At 38.1% G+C, this 17,695-nt stretch overlaps 1 protein-coding gene across 2 annotated transcripts in view; it reads left to right on the top strand.

Annotated features, from left to right (window-relative positions):
- The window catches only part of LOC114475379 (ephrin type-B receptor 4-like), a 70,948-nt gene that overhangs the window by 35,320 nt on the left and 17,933 nt on the right, over positions 1-17,695 (top strand). For both annotated transcript variants that reach the window (XM_028466122.1, XM_028466121.1), the window contains exons 3-5: positions 5,641-5,922; positions 10,041-10,431; positions 16,384-16,536. In XM_028466122.1, the coding sequence (XP_028321923.1) occupies positions 5,641-5,922; positions 10,041-10,431; positions 16,384-16,536 (826 nt within the window). The remainder of the gene's footprint in view (positions 1-5,640; positions 5,923-10,040; positions 10,432-16,383; positions 16,537-17,695) is intronic.

Raw genomic sequence — 17,695 nt, 5'->3', positions numbered from 1 at the left:
ACACAAAGACTCGTGGTGCGCGCACACAAACACTCGTGCACACACAAACACTCGTGCACACACAAACACTCGTGGTGCACGCACACACAAACACTCGTGCACACACAAACACTCGTGGTGCACGCACACACAAACACTCATGCACACACAAACACTCGTGGTGTGCGGTCAGTGACATAAATCCCACGACGCAACAAATCGATAATGACATTCGTTGCCAATAGTTGATTTTTCGCGATTTTATCCCTTCGTTGTTGCAGCCTTAGTTTTAACAATAACTTCTTGTCATAAAAGTTAAAAAAGCTGTGATTTAATAAACGGCGACAGGCAGTGGTGAGCCGTCTGAATCACAAAAAAACCCAAAAAAGGCTGACATGAAAGAATTACTAGACAGTCTCTTGTTTTTTTTAGCTTTGACAGAATCATTTTAGTCTTACTGTCGATATTTGTGGAAAATTCAGCCCAGGCAGATAGAAAATGATCTGAAACAGTTATCCAGGAGCAGAAATGGCATAATTAACCTCTGCATTAACCCTGTCAAATCACTGTCTGAAACAGAGAGGTATGATCTCCAACTCTGTGAAGTTGAAAGCATTTAAACTCTGTTATCACCCATTGATAACAAGCCACTTATTATAACCAGATGTGTTGCAGGCCACAGGGATACAGTGTCTCCTCTATTTCACAAAGGTTTCCTGTTCACAAAGCACCCTCAGCTTTTTTTATTTACAAGTTTATGTTGGCCATTCATCAGCTTTATAATGCGCATGGATTTTTAAGCAGTATTTTTTGATCTTCTGTTATGTTTTTCCACAAATATTTGAAGGGTAACTAAACCCTGAGGTTTCTCCTGACCTGCCACTAGGGGGGGGAAATTATGGGCCTTGATTATGGGCGTGGCTCTTGGAGCAGTTAAGACATGCCCAGTCTATACTATAAAATCGCCACAAAAAAAAATCTATGCCATGCTAGCTCGCTACTCGTTACCTACTATAGCTCTCTATTCACAATTCTCTCAGTCCAATCTACTCACCACAGATTGTAGAGTCTACGTGTGCTAGTTCTTACAAAAGGGGCGGGGCAAACAGTGCTTGTTTGTGACGCAAGATGGTTCAATGACGTCACAGAATCCCGTTCTCAGCCAATAGCAAAATTAAATTGTAATAGCCATGTTTCAACCAATAGAGGGCAGTTACTAATTCACTCAAAACTTTTCTAATTCTTTTTAAATAGCAGGGATTCAGCCTTTTAAATAGTACACAAACTAGGACGACTGGATGGAGACGCGTTTCAAACATGCGTTGAAAGGATCTGAAACAATCAGGCCTGCGAAAGGATTGGGCACTGACGCGGCTTCAAGCTAAAAATCAAACATCCCGTTTTCAAAATAAAAGCATCTCTTCCATTATATTTCAATGCTTTTGTAAATAGGGCTCTTAATTTGAAGTTAACGGACAGTTTAGTCGGTAGCACAATGAAGGGTCTCTGAAAATCTCCTAAATATGGGAATTAAATGTGTTTATGTGAGTTTTATGAATCAAATGAGCACATGTTGATATTCTACTTGGTCACTTTCTCACTTAAAATGTTTTCACAACTTTCAAAGTAAAGGTGAAGAATCAACAGAGCTATTTAGCCTCAGTGTGATTCAGGTTTTTGTCGTTGTAGGTCCCAAATGCATCTTGGGAAACTTGGAAGTATACTCCAGTGGGAACCAGTGTTGGGAACGTTACTTTAAAAAAGTAATTAGTTATAGTTACTCACTACTTGTTTTAAAAAGTAACTGCATTAGTAATTGAATTACTCTATAATAAAAGTAACTCATTACCAAGGAAAGTAACTATTTGTGTTACTGTTAAAAAAAAAAAAAAAGTGTCAAAGAATTCAGATTTTTTAGATGCGTGTGTCATTGTGAGGTGCTTCATTAAATTTGAGTTGCTTACAACAGATGTGGACAAAGTCTTCACCCTTGGATATAATGAACTTTGACCACAATTAATTTACAGTAGTGTTTGTATCGTCACCTTAAAAATGACAACTTTTCATCAGACTGTTCCACGCTCGCCATCTCTGCTGCTTCATCCAATCTGCAGTGCGTGTGTCGCGTGTGCTGGCACGTCGCCTTAGCCAATCATAATCGCTCACCTTGTTTTTAACCCGCCTCCTCATTACATTGAGTAAGAAGCCAGGGATGCTTTCGGATAACAGTTAATTTAATCAATGCATGTAACGCACCGCATTTAACGTTCAGTAACGATAACGGCGTAACGCCGGTATATACTCATTGAGGTTGTAGAGTATAGTACAGTAGTGACATTTTGAACACATCCTTTGACTAAAATGTTGCGAGTTGGACCAGAATTAATCAACAGCTCTACTAAATACCAAATACATTTGTTTTCAATTCATTTAGTTACTCTTTAAAATGTTTATTATTGTGCGTTAAGCAACACATTGTGCTGCACTAAAATATCTTAAAGATTTTACAATGACAAGTTTGAGATTCAAGATTCAAAGCCTTCATTGAAGGACAAAAAAAAGACACTTAAAAATATTAGGGACGTTCGATATTAACTTTTTAGCCAATATCCAATATTCTGATCATGTCCAACATTAAATTACTGATTTACTATCTTAACCAATACCAATAAATACATGAACACCCTCCCTCTAAACTAATATTAGGTCACATTATGTAAATCTCCATGGAAATAACAGATGAATCCTACTTTTAACGTGATGCCCCACTGGATGTTTTCCACAAATAATCATAATCTGTGCAAAATAAGAAAATTATTTCAAGTGTCATTTGAATTTTTAACCGTCCTCAATCGTCATCCAGACTAATTATCCAACAGTTTTAAATTCTTCACAAAAAAACAAAGAATCTTTAATGAAGTTTACTGTGAAACTGTAACAATACAGAATATTCAGCAACAAACACATCACATATAACATTTATTCTTATACAGTTTGTACGTGTGGTGCAAGTCGATTACATACCTACAGAGTTAGCGTTAGCTTAACGGCTAGCCCGTGAGCTAGTTAAATACGCACAAAACAGGCAACAATGAGATAGAGATTACCGCATAAACTCAGTGAAACGCATCATAAACACCGCCTATCAAATGAAAACAATGACAGACGTTACTTTAGCTCACAGAATGGAGACTAGCTCCTGGATACGTTCTAGTTCCTGTTTAAACAGGAAGTGACAGGCGCAAACAACCCCAAACAATATTTTTTTCCACTTTAACACCATGAACAAAGGTAATTCAGTAAGCTTGAGGCAAAACATGTTGCTTTTTCAATATCAGCGGATAAAACAAATACAGATTTTACCACAAATATTGGCTGATAATGTTTTCCTTCTCCAAATGAAATTTATTTATACTTAAAGATGTAGAAGTTTAAGATTTTTCATCATCGTAGTGACTTTTTTTTTTGCTTGTTTTGTAACAAGGCCTTTTGAGAGGAGATGAGAAATATGTGATATATACATTAGCATTTATCAAAGCAATGTCATTTAATCTAATTGTCATTGTAGCATCAAATTGTCTGTGTTGCAGGGGAATATTTTAATACATAAAATATTCATATGAGTAATCGGAGGTTTCCTGAAAGCCACACGATGATGTTTCTGGTCGTGGTGCCTTCAGGTGCTCATGTTTGTGTGTAGTTTATACTGGTTTATTGTAACCTAAAACTAGTCACGTACCACATTAATGCAGAATAACTGTTGCTCACTAAGGTGAAAGTGTTGGATTTGTTTGGATTTTCCAACCGTTGTAAATTTTCTGTTGATTCTGTGCATTTTTTGTTTTGTTTTTCATTTTTAAATCTTATCGTGTGTTTTTCTTTCGCTGACACTCGTGCTGCCAAACTCCACTGTCTTTATTTCTCTGGGATCAGACGGGAGAAATTCTCCCTTCTAGTGATTCAGCTCAGACTCTCAGTGCTCCGTCGCCTCGTAATTCATTCAGACCAGTATTCTGCCTCTCTCAACACATCAGCAGCAAATGGGTTTTTTAAATTTACATATTTACATAACTGCATTTCTGAGCCTTTCAGTTCAGCAGTCTGCTAAATTCTGCCCTATCTGAGATCCGTCTTGTTTTTCTACATCATAGAGGAAGTGTTTGCCTTTGACTCAGACGACAAACATTAAAGCATCATTTTTTTCGTTTAATTTCCTCAACAAATGCAACGTTTTCCTCTCTTTTTTCCCCCCCGTCTGTTTTCATGCACCTCTGTGTCTAAGTGTGTTGGACGGGTTAAAGCTGTGTCTGCATTGGTTGCACTGTGCACTTGTGTGCCTTGTTTGACAAGTAAGACTTGTATTCCCACTAGCTGTGCTTGGGCTCAGCGGGAGGAATGATTTACGAGTGCAGATTTGAATTTGGGGCTGCATCAGAAATGCACAGCGGGGCCAGATCTTCCCTGGAGTCCGTGACATGTGCAAAGCATGGCTCAGGAATGAATCATCGGTTTGTTGGATAACCCTGTGTTGTCAGTGATGTAGAACAGTGGTTCTCAACCTTTTCACCACTGCGACCCGCCAAAATAAAGGTTCCAGAGAGCGGGGACCCCCACTGTAGCTGAAGGTGGTTGAACACAGACATGAACATTGAAGAACAGTCATGTGGAGACAGGACCATCTATAAGGGGGAATAAAGGGGAGAGATTTTTGGGGTCCATCCATAAAGTCAGTAAAATGATGGTCCATTGTTCTATGAATCTGTGATAACCACATTTATTTATTCATCTGATTAATATCCACTGTTATCCAGGAACGTTTATTATTATTATAGTGATCTTAAAGATGGAAATCCTTGTTTTAATCAGAAATAAAATGGGTTCAAAGTGACCAAAAATGGTGGAAAAGAAATTGGATTTTAAAAACCACAGAAATTGGTTAAAAGTTGCACATTACAGTGGCTAAAAACAGAGGGAAAAAGTGGTTAAAAGGCTTAAAAGTGGCAGAAATGGGTGTGTGTGTGTGGGGGGGGGATTTAAAAAGTAGGAACAATTAGTTCAAACCGGCCAAATTAAGCATTACATATGGGAAAAAAAGGTTATAATGTTATAATGTTTCATGTGACATTAGGTGGGATAGGTGGTGAAAAGGGTTTATGATATTCACTGTTATCCAGGAAATTGTGCCATAGTACATAGTCATCGTAAAGATGTAAGTCTTTGTTTTAATCAGAAATAAAATGAGTTAAAAGTGACCAAAAATGGTGGAAAAGGTGGTGAAATAGGATTTTAAAAACCACAAAAATTGGTTAAAGGTTGCAAATTAGAGTGGTAATAAGCATAATAGGCAAAAAATAAGCATGAAATATGGTGAAAATGGGTTAAAAGTGACAATAATGGGTCAAAATATATGACATTAGGTGGTAAAAGGGAAGGAAAGGGTTTATAAGTGCTGAAAATGTCTTGAAAGTGAAAAGAAAAGAGCGGAAAAGGCATCGAAATTTGATGGAGAAGTCTCAGAAATGGGAGTATTGCAGCAAAAATCCATTAAAATGAGCAAAAACATGGCAGGTTAAAATATGGAAAGTTCCTGACCCCAAGGTGAATTTGTCTGACCCTAACGTGCATTAATGCGACTCCTTTTCTTTGTTCGTTCTCTGACAGTGGGAGGAAGTGAGCGGCCTGGACGAGGAGAATAACAGCGTGAGGATCTATCAGATTTGTCAAACCGACAGCTCGTCCAGCCACTGGCTGCGTAGCGGCTTCATCCAGCGGCTAGCGGCCTCGCAGGTTTACGTGGAGCTGCGCTTCACCATGATGGAGTGTTCCTCCACCAGCACGCACCACCGTAGCTGCAAGGAGACCTTTAACGTCTACTACTACCAGGCCGACACTGACGAGGCTACGGCTACGTACCCGCCCTGGATGGAGAACCCCTACACCAAGGTTACTACCCCTCACCTGATAATTAATTATAATTATGGCATAATTATAATCGGAATTATAATTTTAAGAATCTGTCGCCGTTGTAATCGTAATTTAATTGGAATTGAGTTAAAAAAATTTACTTTGTAATTGCAGTTATCATAGAAATTCAATATAAGCTTTATTAAACTTGTGGTGCGCGCAAACAAACACTCGTGGTGTGCACGCACACAAACACTCGTGGTGTGCACGCACACAAACACTCGTGGTGGGTGCGCACACAAACACTCGTGGTGGGCGCGCACAAACACTCGTGGTGGGCGCGCACAAACACTCGTGGTGCGCTCGCACAAACACTCGTGGTGCGCTCAGACAAACACTCTTGGTGCGCTCACACAAACACTCGTGGTGCGCTCACACAAACACTTGAGGTGCGCTCACACAAACACTCGTGGTGGGCGCGCACACAAACACTCGAGGTGCGCTCACACAAACACTCGAGGTGCGCTCACACAAACACTCGTGCGCTCACACAATTGCGCTCACACAAACACTCGTGGTGCGCTCACACAAACACTCGTGGTGCGCTCACACAAAAACTCGTGGTGCACACACACACAAACACTGCAGGTGAATCAAATGGCTCTGCGTCACGGTCAGTGACAAATCGCACGATGCAACAAATCCATTTTTTTAAATAGGGACAATTTTACAGAGTAACTGTACAAATCACCAGTTACATTCACAGTACTAAGAGTTTATAATTATTTCTAATTTCCAACTCTCGTCCCTAGTTGGGCTTTTACGTAAGGTATTATAATAAATGCACTAAAATTTAAGTGTATAGATGCTAAAACATCATACACATAAAAAACTACATACATGAATAAAAATTATTAAAATTGTAATTTAACTTCAGGAATTGAGAACGTAATTGTAATTGATTTGCAGGGGCAAAATAATCATTTTAAACGATTTGTAATTGGAAAAATGGCCGGTAATTGTAATTATGATGTAACTGACCCCAACCCTGCCTCTCACACTCAAACAATGGCCCGTTCAATACGCCGTCTCAGTGTTTACTGTTAAAGGGATTGATTAATTTGTCATGTTTAGTACATTGGAGCCTCTGGGAACGCTTATACACAGTTTGACTCTGACTCATGAGGTGCTTTTTACACATTTGGCAGCATAATTAGCTCCAGGGCTCAGCTTGATTATTGATTCATCGATCAATTTACACGAGGATTAATTGATTCAGCTCCAAGTTGTGCCTTTAATTGATGTGTTTTTGTTGGAGCGGTAATTTATAAAACATATATACACACATATAGGCCTCCATGATTAGGAAATATTGTAACTCACATATGGGGAGTATTGATTGATTCTGTTCGGGGAAGTTTAAATAAACTTTTTACGGATCAACACCACCATTCATACGGACAATTTTAACTTTTTTAACACCTTAAAAAATCAAATACCGCTAATAAATTGAAGTAGGGCTGGGCGGTATGACCAAAAATGTATATCACGGTATTTTTCAAAATTCTATTGGTTGAGAGATGAATTACTGCCGTAGATTGACTTAGGATGGTCTATTTTACTGTCATGATGAGTGAATATTGTAGAATAATTCTACACTAGTAGTAATACAAGTTTGCAACAGTCGCCCAATGGCTCTTTGCCGTGCTAGCTTAGCTTTAGCATTAGCTTGATTTCTAGCTTTAAATGCTGCATACTCAGTGGTGTGGTTGTTTCTTACGGTGAATAATGTAGCATTTTGTTTGCAGCTCCACAACGACTTATTTCCGCATTATAGGAATTACAAATTGGGATCCTTTGCTCTCTTTTCTTGTGTATTACTGCCAAACTGCCGCCATGCTAAGCTAATCGTGCCTCCGTGTTTGTTTTTTATCCATTTACACTGCACTACACTGTTTACCTTCCTATGTAGAAGTGCAACGTTGAAAAGCGTCTGGTCTGAAACACGGTGCAGTGTAGCGTTCCAAAGGTTACGTAATCAAATACACCAGTATGGCGATATATTAAAAATTCATATTATAACAAAAATATATGCTGGTATTCGGTATGAACCGGGTATTCCGCCCAGCCCGAAATTGAAGTTTGTGGAGAGAGAAGCGGTGCTGGATCGTATGCATTTACGGTGGGAAAGGGTGTGAATTAACAGTACAATAAGGTTTAAAATGTAAGATATCTCCACCAGTTTTTAATAATAGTTAATAATAAACGGTATAAAGTTGTCAAAATCACTGCGTTAGGTTTATCAGGGAGTGATCAGGTGCAGGACAGAAGCTGACGTAACTGACGCACAGAAAGAGAGAGAGCGCTGAAACACTCCGGATAAAGTAAAAATCAGACAGTTCATGATAGAAAGAAACAATAAACAGCTTAAAGTTGCTAAATAACCATGTTACATTTGTTCAGAAGCGATCATGTCCGTATTCTGACTCAGAGTCTGGACTCTGATCACTGCTGAGGCCATGGTGCACGGGGAACGGACAGAGCGCTGTGTCAGTCTGGATCCAGTAAAAAGTGACCATAAAAAGCTGTAAATGGACTGATATGCAGACGTGGAGTAGTGAGGAGGAGACTTCATATGGAGATGGAAACTCATCAGAATACACAGAAACCTCTGTTAACAGCAGCCCTCCCACCTGCCCGTTCTGACCTACCCTCATCAGCCAATAGGGTGTTGCCTGTATCATGGAGTGGCCTTTACGTGGATTTTTCTTGGAAAATTGCTAAATTATTGGAATGCAGCCAATACAGTGGTGCGTTCAATACGCCGCAAACACGGTATTTAGATTTTGCGCATTTCCAAAGGTCATAGAAACACAGCGTTTAGTCATGTTCACCTTTTATTAGATATTCTTCTTAGTACTGCGTCTTTTACAATTGTATTTTTATACGTGGGGTTCAATAACATAAAGAGTTTTTGTCCTGCTGAAATTTTTCTTTTGTTCTGTGTCTTAACAGGATGTTGATGAACTTCCAATCCATCCAATTTATTTAAATCAAAATCTGTCCTTCTTTAGTGCCAATATAGGTGGCTTTTTTTTTTTCCTGTCAAAATTGATCAGTTCACCCAGTTTTTCAGCGTCTAATCGTCAAACCTTCAATGGTGTCTTGTTCTTGAAAGGCAGCGTTAAAAGGTGCCTTTTCTGCTCCTGAATCTCATTACCGTCTAATTCTGTAACGATGACGGATAAAAGGTTCAGGTTTCAGGTCGTTGCAATAAATAAATAGGACACAATGTGTGACAGGAAGGCAGTGAGCCAATCTTTACGAGAGAATGTTTAGTAATTGTTCTTTCAGCCAAAAACTGACAAAGATACACAAAAGGGCACCAATAATGACATTAAAAACACTTAAAATGACAGAAGAATCCACAAAATGTCTCTAAAAATACTTCGAATGACAACAATAACACACAAAAATGACTAGAAATACTCAAAATGACGCAAAAAATACAGAAAAATACACAAAATGACTCCAAAAAAAACTTAATGCCTTGACATCTGACAAGAAAAACACACAAAAATGACTAGAAATACTCAAAATGATGCTAAAAATACAAAACTGACATTAAAAACACTTAAAATGACACAAAATAACACAAATACACAAAATGACTTTAGAACAACTTAGTATGACAAAAATGACTAGAAATACTCAAAATAGAGAACAATGACAGAAAAATACAAAACTGACACTAAAAACACACAAAATGACAGAAATATACTCAAAAAGACAATACAAAATGACTCCAAAAAAACACATAAAATGACAACACAAATACACAAAAATGACTTGAAATCATCAAAATGATGCTAAAAATACAGAAAAATACAAAAATGATACTAAAAAATATTCTAAAAGACAAAACAAATGCACAAAATGACGATAACTGATAAAAGGTTCAGGTTTCAGGTCCCTGCTATAATAAAAATAGGGCACAATGTATAGCATGAAAGGCAGTGAGCCAATCTTTACCACAGAATATTTAGTAATTCAAACCAGGTGAGGTCTGGGTAGTGGGTTAAACCATGAAAACATGTAACATTTCTTTGAGCCTGGACGTTATATAAGCTCCTTTCTTCTCCTTCTTCCTGTTTTAGGTGGACACCGTGGCTGCAGACTTTCTACTGAGCAAAGGTGGAGAGCGGAAATTCAACGTGAAGACCTTTAGGGTGGGCCCCCTCTCCCAGAGGGGCTTCTACTTGGCGTTCCAGGCTCAGGGTGCGTGCATGGCCCTTCTGTCTGTCAGGGTCTTCTTTAAGAAGTGTCCCCCCCTGGTCAGCGCCCTGTCCTCCTTCCCTGAGACCGTCCCTCGTACGCTGGTGCAACAGGCTCAGGGCGTGTGCGTAGAGCACGCCGCTCAACAGGGACTCCGGCCTCGGCCGCCCAAGCTCTTCTGCGGGGAGGACGGCCAGTGGGTGGGGCAGCCCATGATGTCCTGTGCCTGTTTGCCCGGCTTTGAAGCTGCTGATGGACAAACTCGCTGTGCAGGTAAGACAGAGGTTGAGATCGGAACTCGAGATTTTCCGACGTCCTACTTGGAAAAGTCACCTTGAACGCCACCTAAAGTCGGAGCTCCTACTTGGCAAAGTCGGGGAAATAATCTAATATTCTAGCGGTCAGCCATGTTTGAAATATTTCGTCATGCTGCTGCTGAAATCGTTTGATCTTGGAGATCAAAATATTTCTGATTGTCGGCCCCCACTCGTTTCAGAACCGTTTATTGTGACGAATTCACTCTTTACACACGTGAGACCACAGGATAATCTGATAAAACTATCTTAGAAGATGTAAAATAATCTGATGTTTTCCATCCTTGGTGGGGAAGGAGGAAAATCAGGACAAAAACAGCCTGATTGTTATTACTTTGTGTGATTATCCTGTTTTATGTTTTATAAAATCATCCTGTGGTCTGAGGTGTAAAAAAAAAAGGGAGTTTGTCCCAATAATCGCCTCTGAAATGGGTTGGGGCCGACAGTCGGAAATCTATATTATCAGAATAACATTAGATATAAAATAAAATTTAAAATTCTATTAATATTATCTAATGTCACATTATTTTAATTCTAATATTAAATGACTTTCTTTTATATCTAATATAAGATTATTTTTAAAATCTAATATCATTTTTTTTTTAATCAAATATTATTTTTTTTAATTTAATATAAAAAGAAATTTAAGTAATAATGTAATTTTTGAAAATCTAATTTGGATGTTTTTATCTCATTTATATTAAATCTTTTAAAAATCTAATAATAGTTTCTTTTTTAAATCAAATATTAGTTTTGTAAATCAAATATTAAATGAAATTTTTTTTATCTAATATTAAATATGTAATATTTAATATTAGATTAATGTAATATTAAAATATATTTTTTGAAATTAATACTATTGTTTAAAATCTAATATTGAATTTAATCATAATAAATATATTTTTTTTTAAATCTAATAATAGATTTTCTGTTTTTAAAGCTATTTTTTATGTTGAATAATTTAAAATAAATAAAAATTAGATGTTTTTTAAAGATTTTTTTTTTTAATCTAATAATATTAAAGTATTATTACTTTTAAATCTAATAATATTAGGGGTAATATTAGGAGCTCCGACTTCAGGTGGTGTTCCAATTCACTTTTTCAAGTAGGAGGTTGGAAAATCACCTTTTTTGGAACATTGGAGCATTAAATGATGTTGCTAGATCTTGTTTGTTCACGCGAGATTTTTGTCTTGAGGGAAGAGCAATGTTGGTTCTATGTGTGTGTGCTGTTTGGATGCGATGACATGTGTTCTATGCCTGGTTTTTTATCTCCATGAGTCTGGAACAGATGCATCTCCTCAGTATTTGTGTGCGCGAGCAGGAAGCTAATGAAGCAGGGCAATGTTTGTGACACAGAGGACAGAGCGAGGGGTCAGGTGAAGCCACACTTATCTCTGAGAGGAAGAACGGGGTCAAAGATAGAAGCCACACGGGGGGGAACAGAGGGGGAAGGAGGAGGAGGAAGTGAGGCAGGGGGAGGCGCTGCTCCGGGTAAAGATCATATCACTTTGACAACTTCAAAGCCAAGCAGAGGAAGAAAAAAAACTAAAGCAGAAGCAGGAGGCGTCTCTCAGGAGCTCTGCAGCAGCTCCGTCTAATGAGTCCAATTAAGCAGCCTCGTGCACACACACACACAAACACACGTGCACACCCGCGCTCGTGCCAGATTGCATCGACTCCGATAAATGTTGAGCGCTGAAAAACAGAGAAACTTCACATTTTCTCAGGAAAGTCTGCAGATGATTGTGTCTGAGTTTAATCTCTGTGGGAGGCTGAGTGATTCTTCACAACACAAAATAATTTCCGACATCCTGCTCCTGGTGAAATAGCATTTCCAACGTTCTCTCATTGAAGAGAAGCCACGAGGGGAGGGGGGTGGGGGGGAAACACTCACTGGGCCATAAAGGGAAATTGCCTCCATAGAAAGATTGGACAGTTAATTTGCTTCATAGGGCGGCCATTGTGGAAAATGAAATCGACATCTTGCTTTAAAATGAAATCCATTTCGCTGTCATACCATTATCACTCGGAGACGATGTGAACATTTCTGCATCAAACACAACCATCGGATGTAGAGCGTATGGATGCTTCCTCGTTGATTCACAGATGAGCTTCATTAGAATATTATAAATGGGCCTTTGAAGTGAATCTAAGGGAGCATACACTCCTACGGGAGAGAGGGGGCGGATATCACTTAACATGAAAAAACAAACCTGTAGTAAATAAACTAAAGGTGGTATTTTCTGTGTGGCCCACAAGGTAGATGCACTAAATCAGGGGTTCTCATCTGGTCTCACCCTGGGACCCACATTTTTCCGCGGTCATTAAATCACGACCCACTTTTTCAAAAGTAGCTGTTGAAAACATACACAAAAAAACAAATATATATATATATATATATATAAATAAATCTGTGTATTTTTCCTTGCAACATGCATTTTACAGCATGCTTGTCAAAAGAAAAGGTTCTTTTAAAATAAAAGACAAGTCCAACATAAGAGACATTAAGTATTTGTTAATTTTTGACCAGCTGTCTACGACCCACCCAGTACAGGTCTGCGACCCACTTTTTGATCCTGACCCACCAGTTGAAAATCACTGCACTAAATGACTCCAAAAGCATACCAAAATGATGGAAAGATACACACAAGGGCAACAAAAACACACACAAATGACTAGCAATACTAATAATGATGCTAAAAATACATAAAATGACAGGGAAATACAAAAAAGGCAATAAAATTGACACTGAAATCACAAATAAATTCAGAAAAATATAAAAACAACACAAAATGACACTAAAACACACTAAACAACCACTCAAACACAAATGGACAGCATAAATATACTAAAACGACAGTTAAACACACAAAAGGACAGAAAAATCCCCCAAAAAAGACAAGATAGATACACAAAATGACTCCCAAAACACTTAAAATGCCATCAGAAACACACAAAAATGACTTAAAATACTCATCATGGTGCTAAAAATATACAAAATGACAGAAAAAACTATAAAAATTACACTAAAATCACACAACATGACAGAAAAATACAAGAAAAACAACACAAAATTACACTAAAAAACCACTCAAATGCACAAATTGACTCCAAAAGCAATCAAAATGATGGAAAGATACACAAAAGGGCAACAGAAACAACACTAAAACGATACTAAAAATACATAAAATTGCAGAAAAACACAAAAAAAACCCACAACATACAGTACATACACAAAAGGACTCCCAAAACACTTAAAATGACAACACAAATACAGAAAATGACAGAAAAATACAAAAAAGGCCACCAATATGACACTAAAAACACAAGACAACAGTTCAACTGCACAAAATGACTCCAAAAACCCATAAAATGTCAACAAAAACACACAAAATTACTCCATAAACACACAAAGCCTGTATTAATGCTCAGATTGGTCATTATTATAAATACTAATATGAATTTTGATCAGACAATCACATATTTGTGGCCTTCTCTGTGTGTAGAATTGCAATCCTAGCAGAGTGCTGTAATTGTTGAAGTGTTCCAGCTGAATTCACTGAGTTTCTGCCCAGTGATTAATGGAGACTGGAGGTGTTATTTCTGCCAAAAACAAAGCAAGGTTACCGTCTCCGTTTGGTTTCATCCCCATAATCTGCATTCCACTTATTTTAATTCATTCATCTTCAGTGATGCAGCATCCCTCGGTGCGTTTTCAGGTTAAAAATGTCAATTGAAAAACGTCGGTGAGCAGCCTGTCAATGGATCTGAAGTTGATGTGAAAGTTTGTTTTGTTCCACTCATTGAGCTGCTTGATTTCTGCAAAAAAAAACAAAAGATTCCCATTTTGTATGGATGTAGTGCTTCACGGACGCAGCTTTGCAACAAATTGACAAACGCATTTAATCAAGGAAACCTCATCTTTTAGCATCTTTCATTGTTTGGAGGATTTTTTTTGTTTAGAGAAAAGTCACTTTACAGCTGGCCTGTGATAAATACTGCTACTTATTTATACTTAAAGGCCCACTGTGTAACTTTTGGCCACTAGGGGCGCTAGACCGGTAACTTTCACGCGAGCGCCCCTAGTGGCCACAAGCACAAAAATCAACAGTCAGTCAGTCGGACCAGCCTTTCTTCATCTTTTGATTGTGTATCCAGACAATAGTTGACCTGTAACTTCTGTCTATGGGCTGGAGGAGCAGCCGCCGCTGGAGTCCAGTGTTTCTCAAATGGGGGTATGTGTACCCCTAGGTGTACGCAATGGCACCAATTGAGAGAGAGAGGAAAATGAACACATAACGAGTCAGTCTTGGTCCCGCCCCAGGCATGAGATGACTGGAAATTATAGAAACAATAGAAATAAATCTATTCAGGAGCCACTAAATCTCTTTTTTAATCTTGGGGTCTGGACCCCAGGTGAGGTCGCCTGGCGTTTAAATGGGGTCGCCTGAAACTTCTGAACAGTTGTAAGATTTTTAAAATATTTTAATTAGTGTTTTTTTTTTTAAAAAAAAAAAAAAACAGTCTTAAACAACTGTATTTCTATACTTGAACATTGTGAAATATAAATCTAGTTGAACTAAAATGCAGTAATAAAAAAATAAATGCATTAAATACCGTTTCTTTCCACTTATTTACAAGATGAGATTTATTAAAACAGACACAGGCAACTGGTGGCCCGGGGGCCACATACGGCCCTAGGTCTAATTTTATGCGCCCCCCAAAGTAAACATACAACAAACAAGTAAAAATACATAAAACCAAAGCAAGAATACATTAGAAGAATACAAAGGATTACAACATTGCAGGAAAATACAGTGAAAAACACAGAAAATACTCCAAAAACACACACGACTACTACAAAAATGAACAAAATAACCACAGTAATAGACAAAATTACACCAAATAACACTAAACAACAACAAAAGTACCCAAAATGACTCAAAATAATATACAAAGTACACAAAAAGACAAGAAAAACACAAAAAAATGAGTCCACAAAGCCACATTACTAACAAACAAGCAAAGCAACAACAGAAATACGCAAACACAAATACACAATATGACTCCAAAAAACATATATTTTACATGAAAAATACACAAAATGAAGAGATGCACAAAAAGCACACAAAATAACTATAAAAACTCATTATTCTAAATGCTGTTGATAATGTTTGACTCATTTTTGTGGCACCCGCTGTGTGGAAGTTCCCTATCTCTGCTTTAAAATGTGTGTTATTACTCATTCATTCCATCATTATGATCAACGGTTGTTTTTAAATAGTTTTCAAAGCAAAATGTTACAGTCAGACAAAAGGGGGGATTTGGATTCAGAAAAAGAGAAAGGGGTACCAAAGCCTAAAAAGTGTGAGAACCATTAGACCAACAAACATGTTGCATTCAAGGACACTGATTCCCTCTTCAAACCAAAGCGCTGCCAGCTGATTGATTAACTCCTTTTCCTGAATAATCACTCCTTGTATATTCTGCTCCACGTTTCTCTTCGTGGCGCTCCATCAGATTTATTTTTTTTGTCCAAAGTTTGAAGTAGCTGTAGGAGTTTTTTGACGACGCCACCCCCCACACGTCTCGTCTCGTTACTCAGACACGCTCAGGTAAACCCGGCGATAGTCTGCGTGTCATTGACAGACGGGCCTTTTCATTGGAATGATTATCAGTGTCAGACTCATTACTGTGATTGTCTCACTTTATGGCTCACATTACATGGTCCTGCCTGTCAATCTGCAACCATCTGGTACCTTAGAATGAGATTAAGGGCTTTGTAGCTAACTGGGTTTGACCCAGGACCGGCGAGGACGCCCTGACTGTGAGGACTTTAGGACTTTTTTTTGTGCAGCTCGTGTCCAGAATCCGAACTAATAACGTTGTCCCGTCTTGTCCTCGACAGCCTGTCCCGTGGGTCACTTCAAAGCGAGCACGGAGGGAAAGTGCACGAGCTGTCCCAGATTCAGCCAGGCCACCATCCGAGGAGCATCGCTGTGCGCGTGTCACGCCGGATACCTCCGCTCAGAGGCCGACCCTCCCGACAGCCCGTGTACAAGTAAGTGTTTTAAAGCAGTGGTTCTCAACGTTTTCAGCCCGTGACCCCCAAAATAAAGGTTGCAGACACCAGGGATCCCCCACTGTAGCTGAAGGTGGTTGAACACAGACATGAACATTGAAGAACAGTCATGTGGAGACAGGACCATCTATAAGGGGGAATAAAGGGGAGAGATTTTTGGGGTCCATCCATAAAGTCAGTTAAATGATGGTCCATTTATCTATGAATCTGTGATAACCACATTTATTTATTCATCCGAATAATATCTACTGTTATCCAGAAACGTTGTTATTATTATTATTATAGTCATCTTAAAGATCCTTATAAATATAATGGGTTGAAAAGTGACCAAACTGGTAAATAATGGACATGACAAATTATGAATGTGGTTAAACTGGCAAATAAAGCATGAAATATGGTGAAAAGAGGTTAAAAGTGATAATGGGTCAACATATGCAACATTAGGTGGAAAAGTGGTGGAAAAGGTTTATAAGTGCAGAAAATATCTTGAAAGTGGAAAACATAAGCTTAAAAGGCACTGAAATTTGATGGAGAAGTGTTAGAAATGGGAGTATTGTAGCAAAAATGCAATAAAAGGAGCCAAAATATGGCAAAAAATTATCGGAATAATATCCACTGTTATCCAGGAAGTTTATTATTATTTGTGCCATAGTATATTGTCATCTTCAAGATGGAAATCAAAAATAAAATGGGTTAAAAGTGACCAAAAATGGCGGAAAAGGTTGTGAAATGGGATTTTAGAAACCACAGAAATTAGCTCAAAGTTGCTAATTAGAGTGGCCAGAAACAGACAGAAAACGTGGTAAAAAAATGGTTCAAAGTGTCAATATTGGCTTAAAAGTAGAAGAAAAAAGTAGGAACAATTGGTTTAAACTGGCAAATAATGGGCATGACAAATCGTAAATGTGGTTAAATTGGAAAAAATAAGCATTAATTATGGTGACAATAATGGGTCAACAAATGTGACATGAGGTGGAAAAAATGGTGGAAATGGTTTATATAAGTGTTGAAAGTGCAGAAGTCATTGAAATTTGATGGAGAAGTGGCAGAAAACAGATGAATGTAGCAGAAATGCATTCAAAGGTGCAAAAATACGGCAAGAAAAAGTGATGAAAGCAGGTTAAAATATGGCAAGTTT

The sequence above is a fragment of the Gouania willdenowi genome, chromosome 14 (assembly GCF_900634775.1).
Source record: "Gouania willdenowi chromosome 14, fGouWil2.1, whole genome shotgun sequence".
NCBI lineage: Eukaryota > Metazoa > Chordata > Actinopteri > Blenniiformes > Gobiesocidae > Gouania > Gouania willdenowi.
Note: the sequence above shows the minus strand (reverse complement) of the source record. Positions and strands in the feature narration are given on the sequence as shown.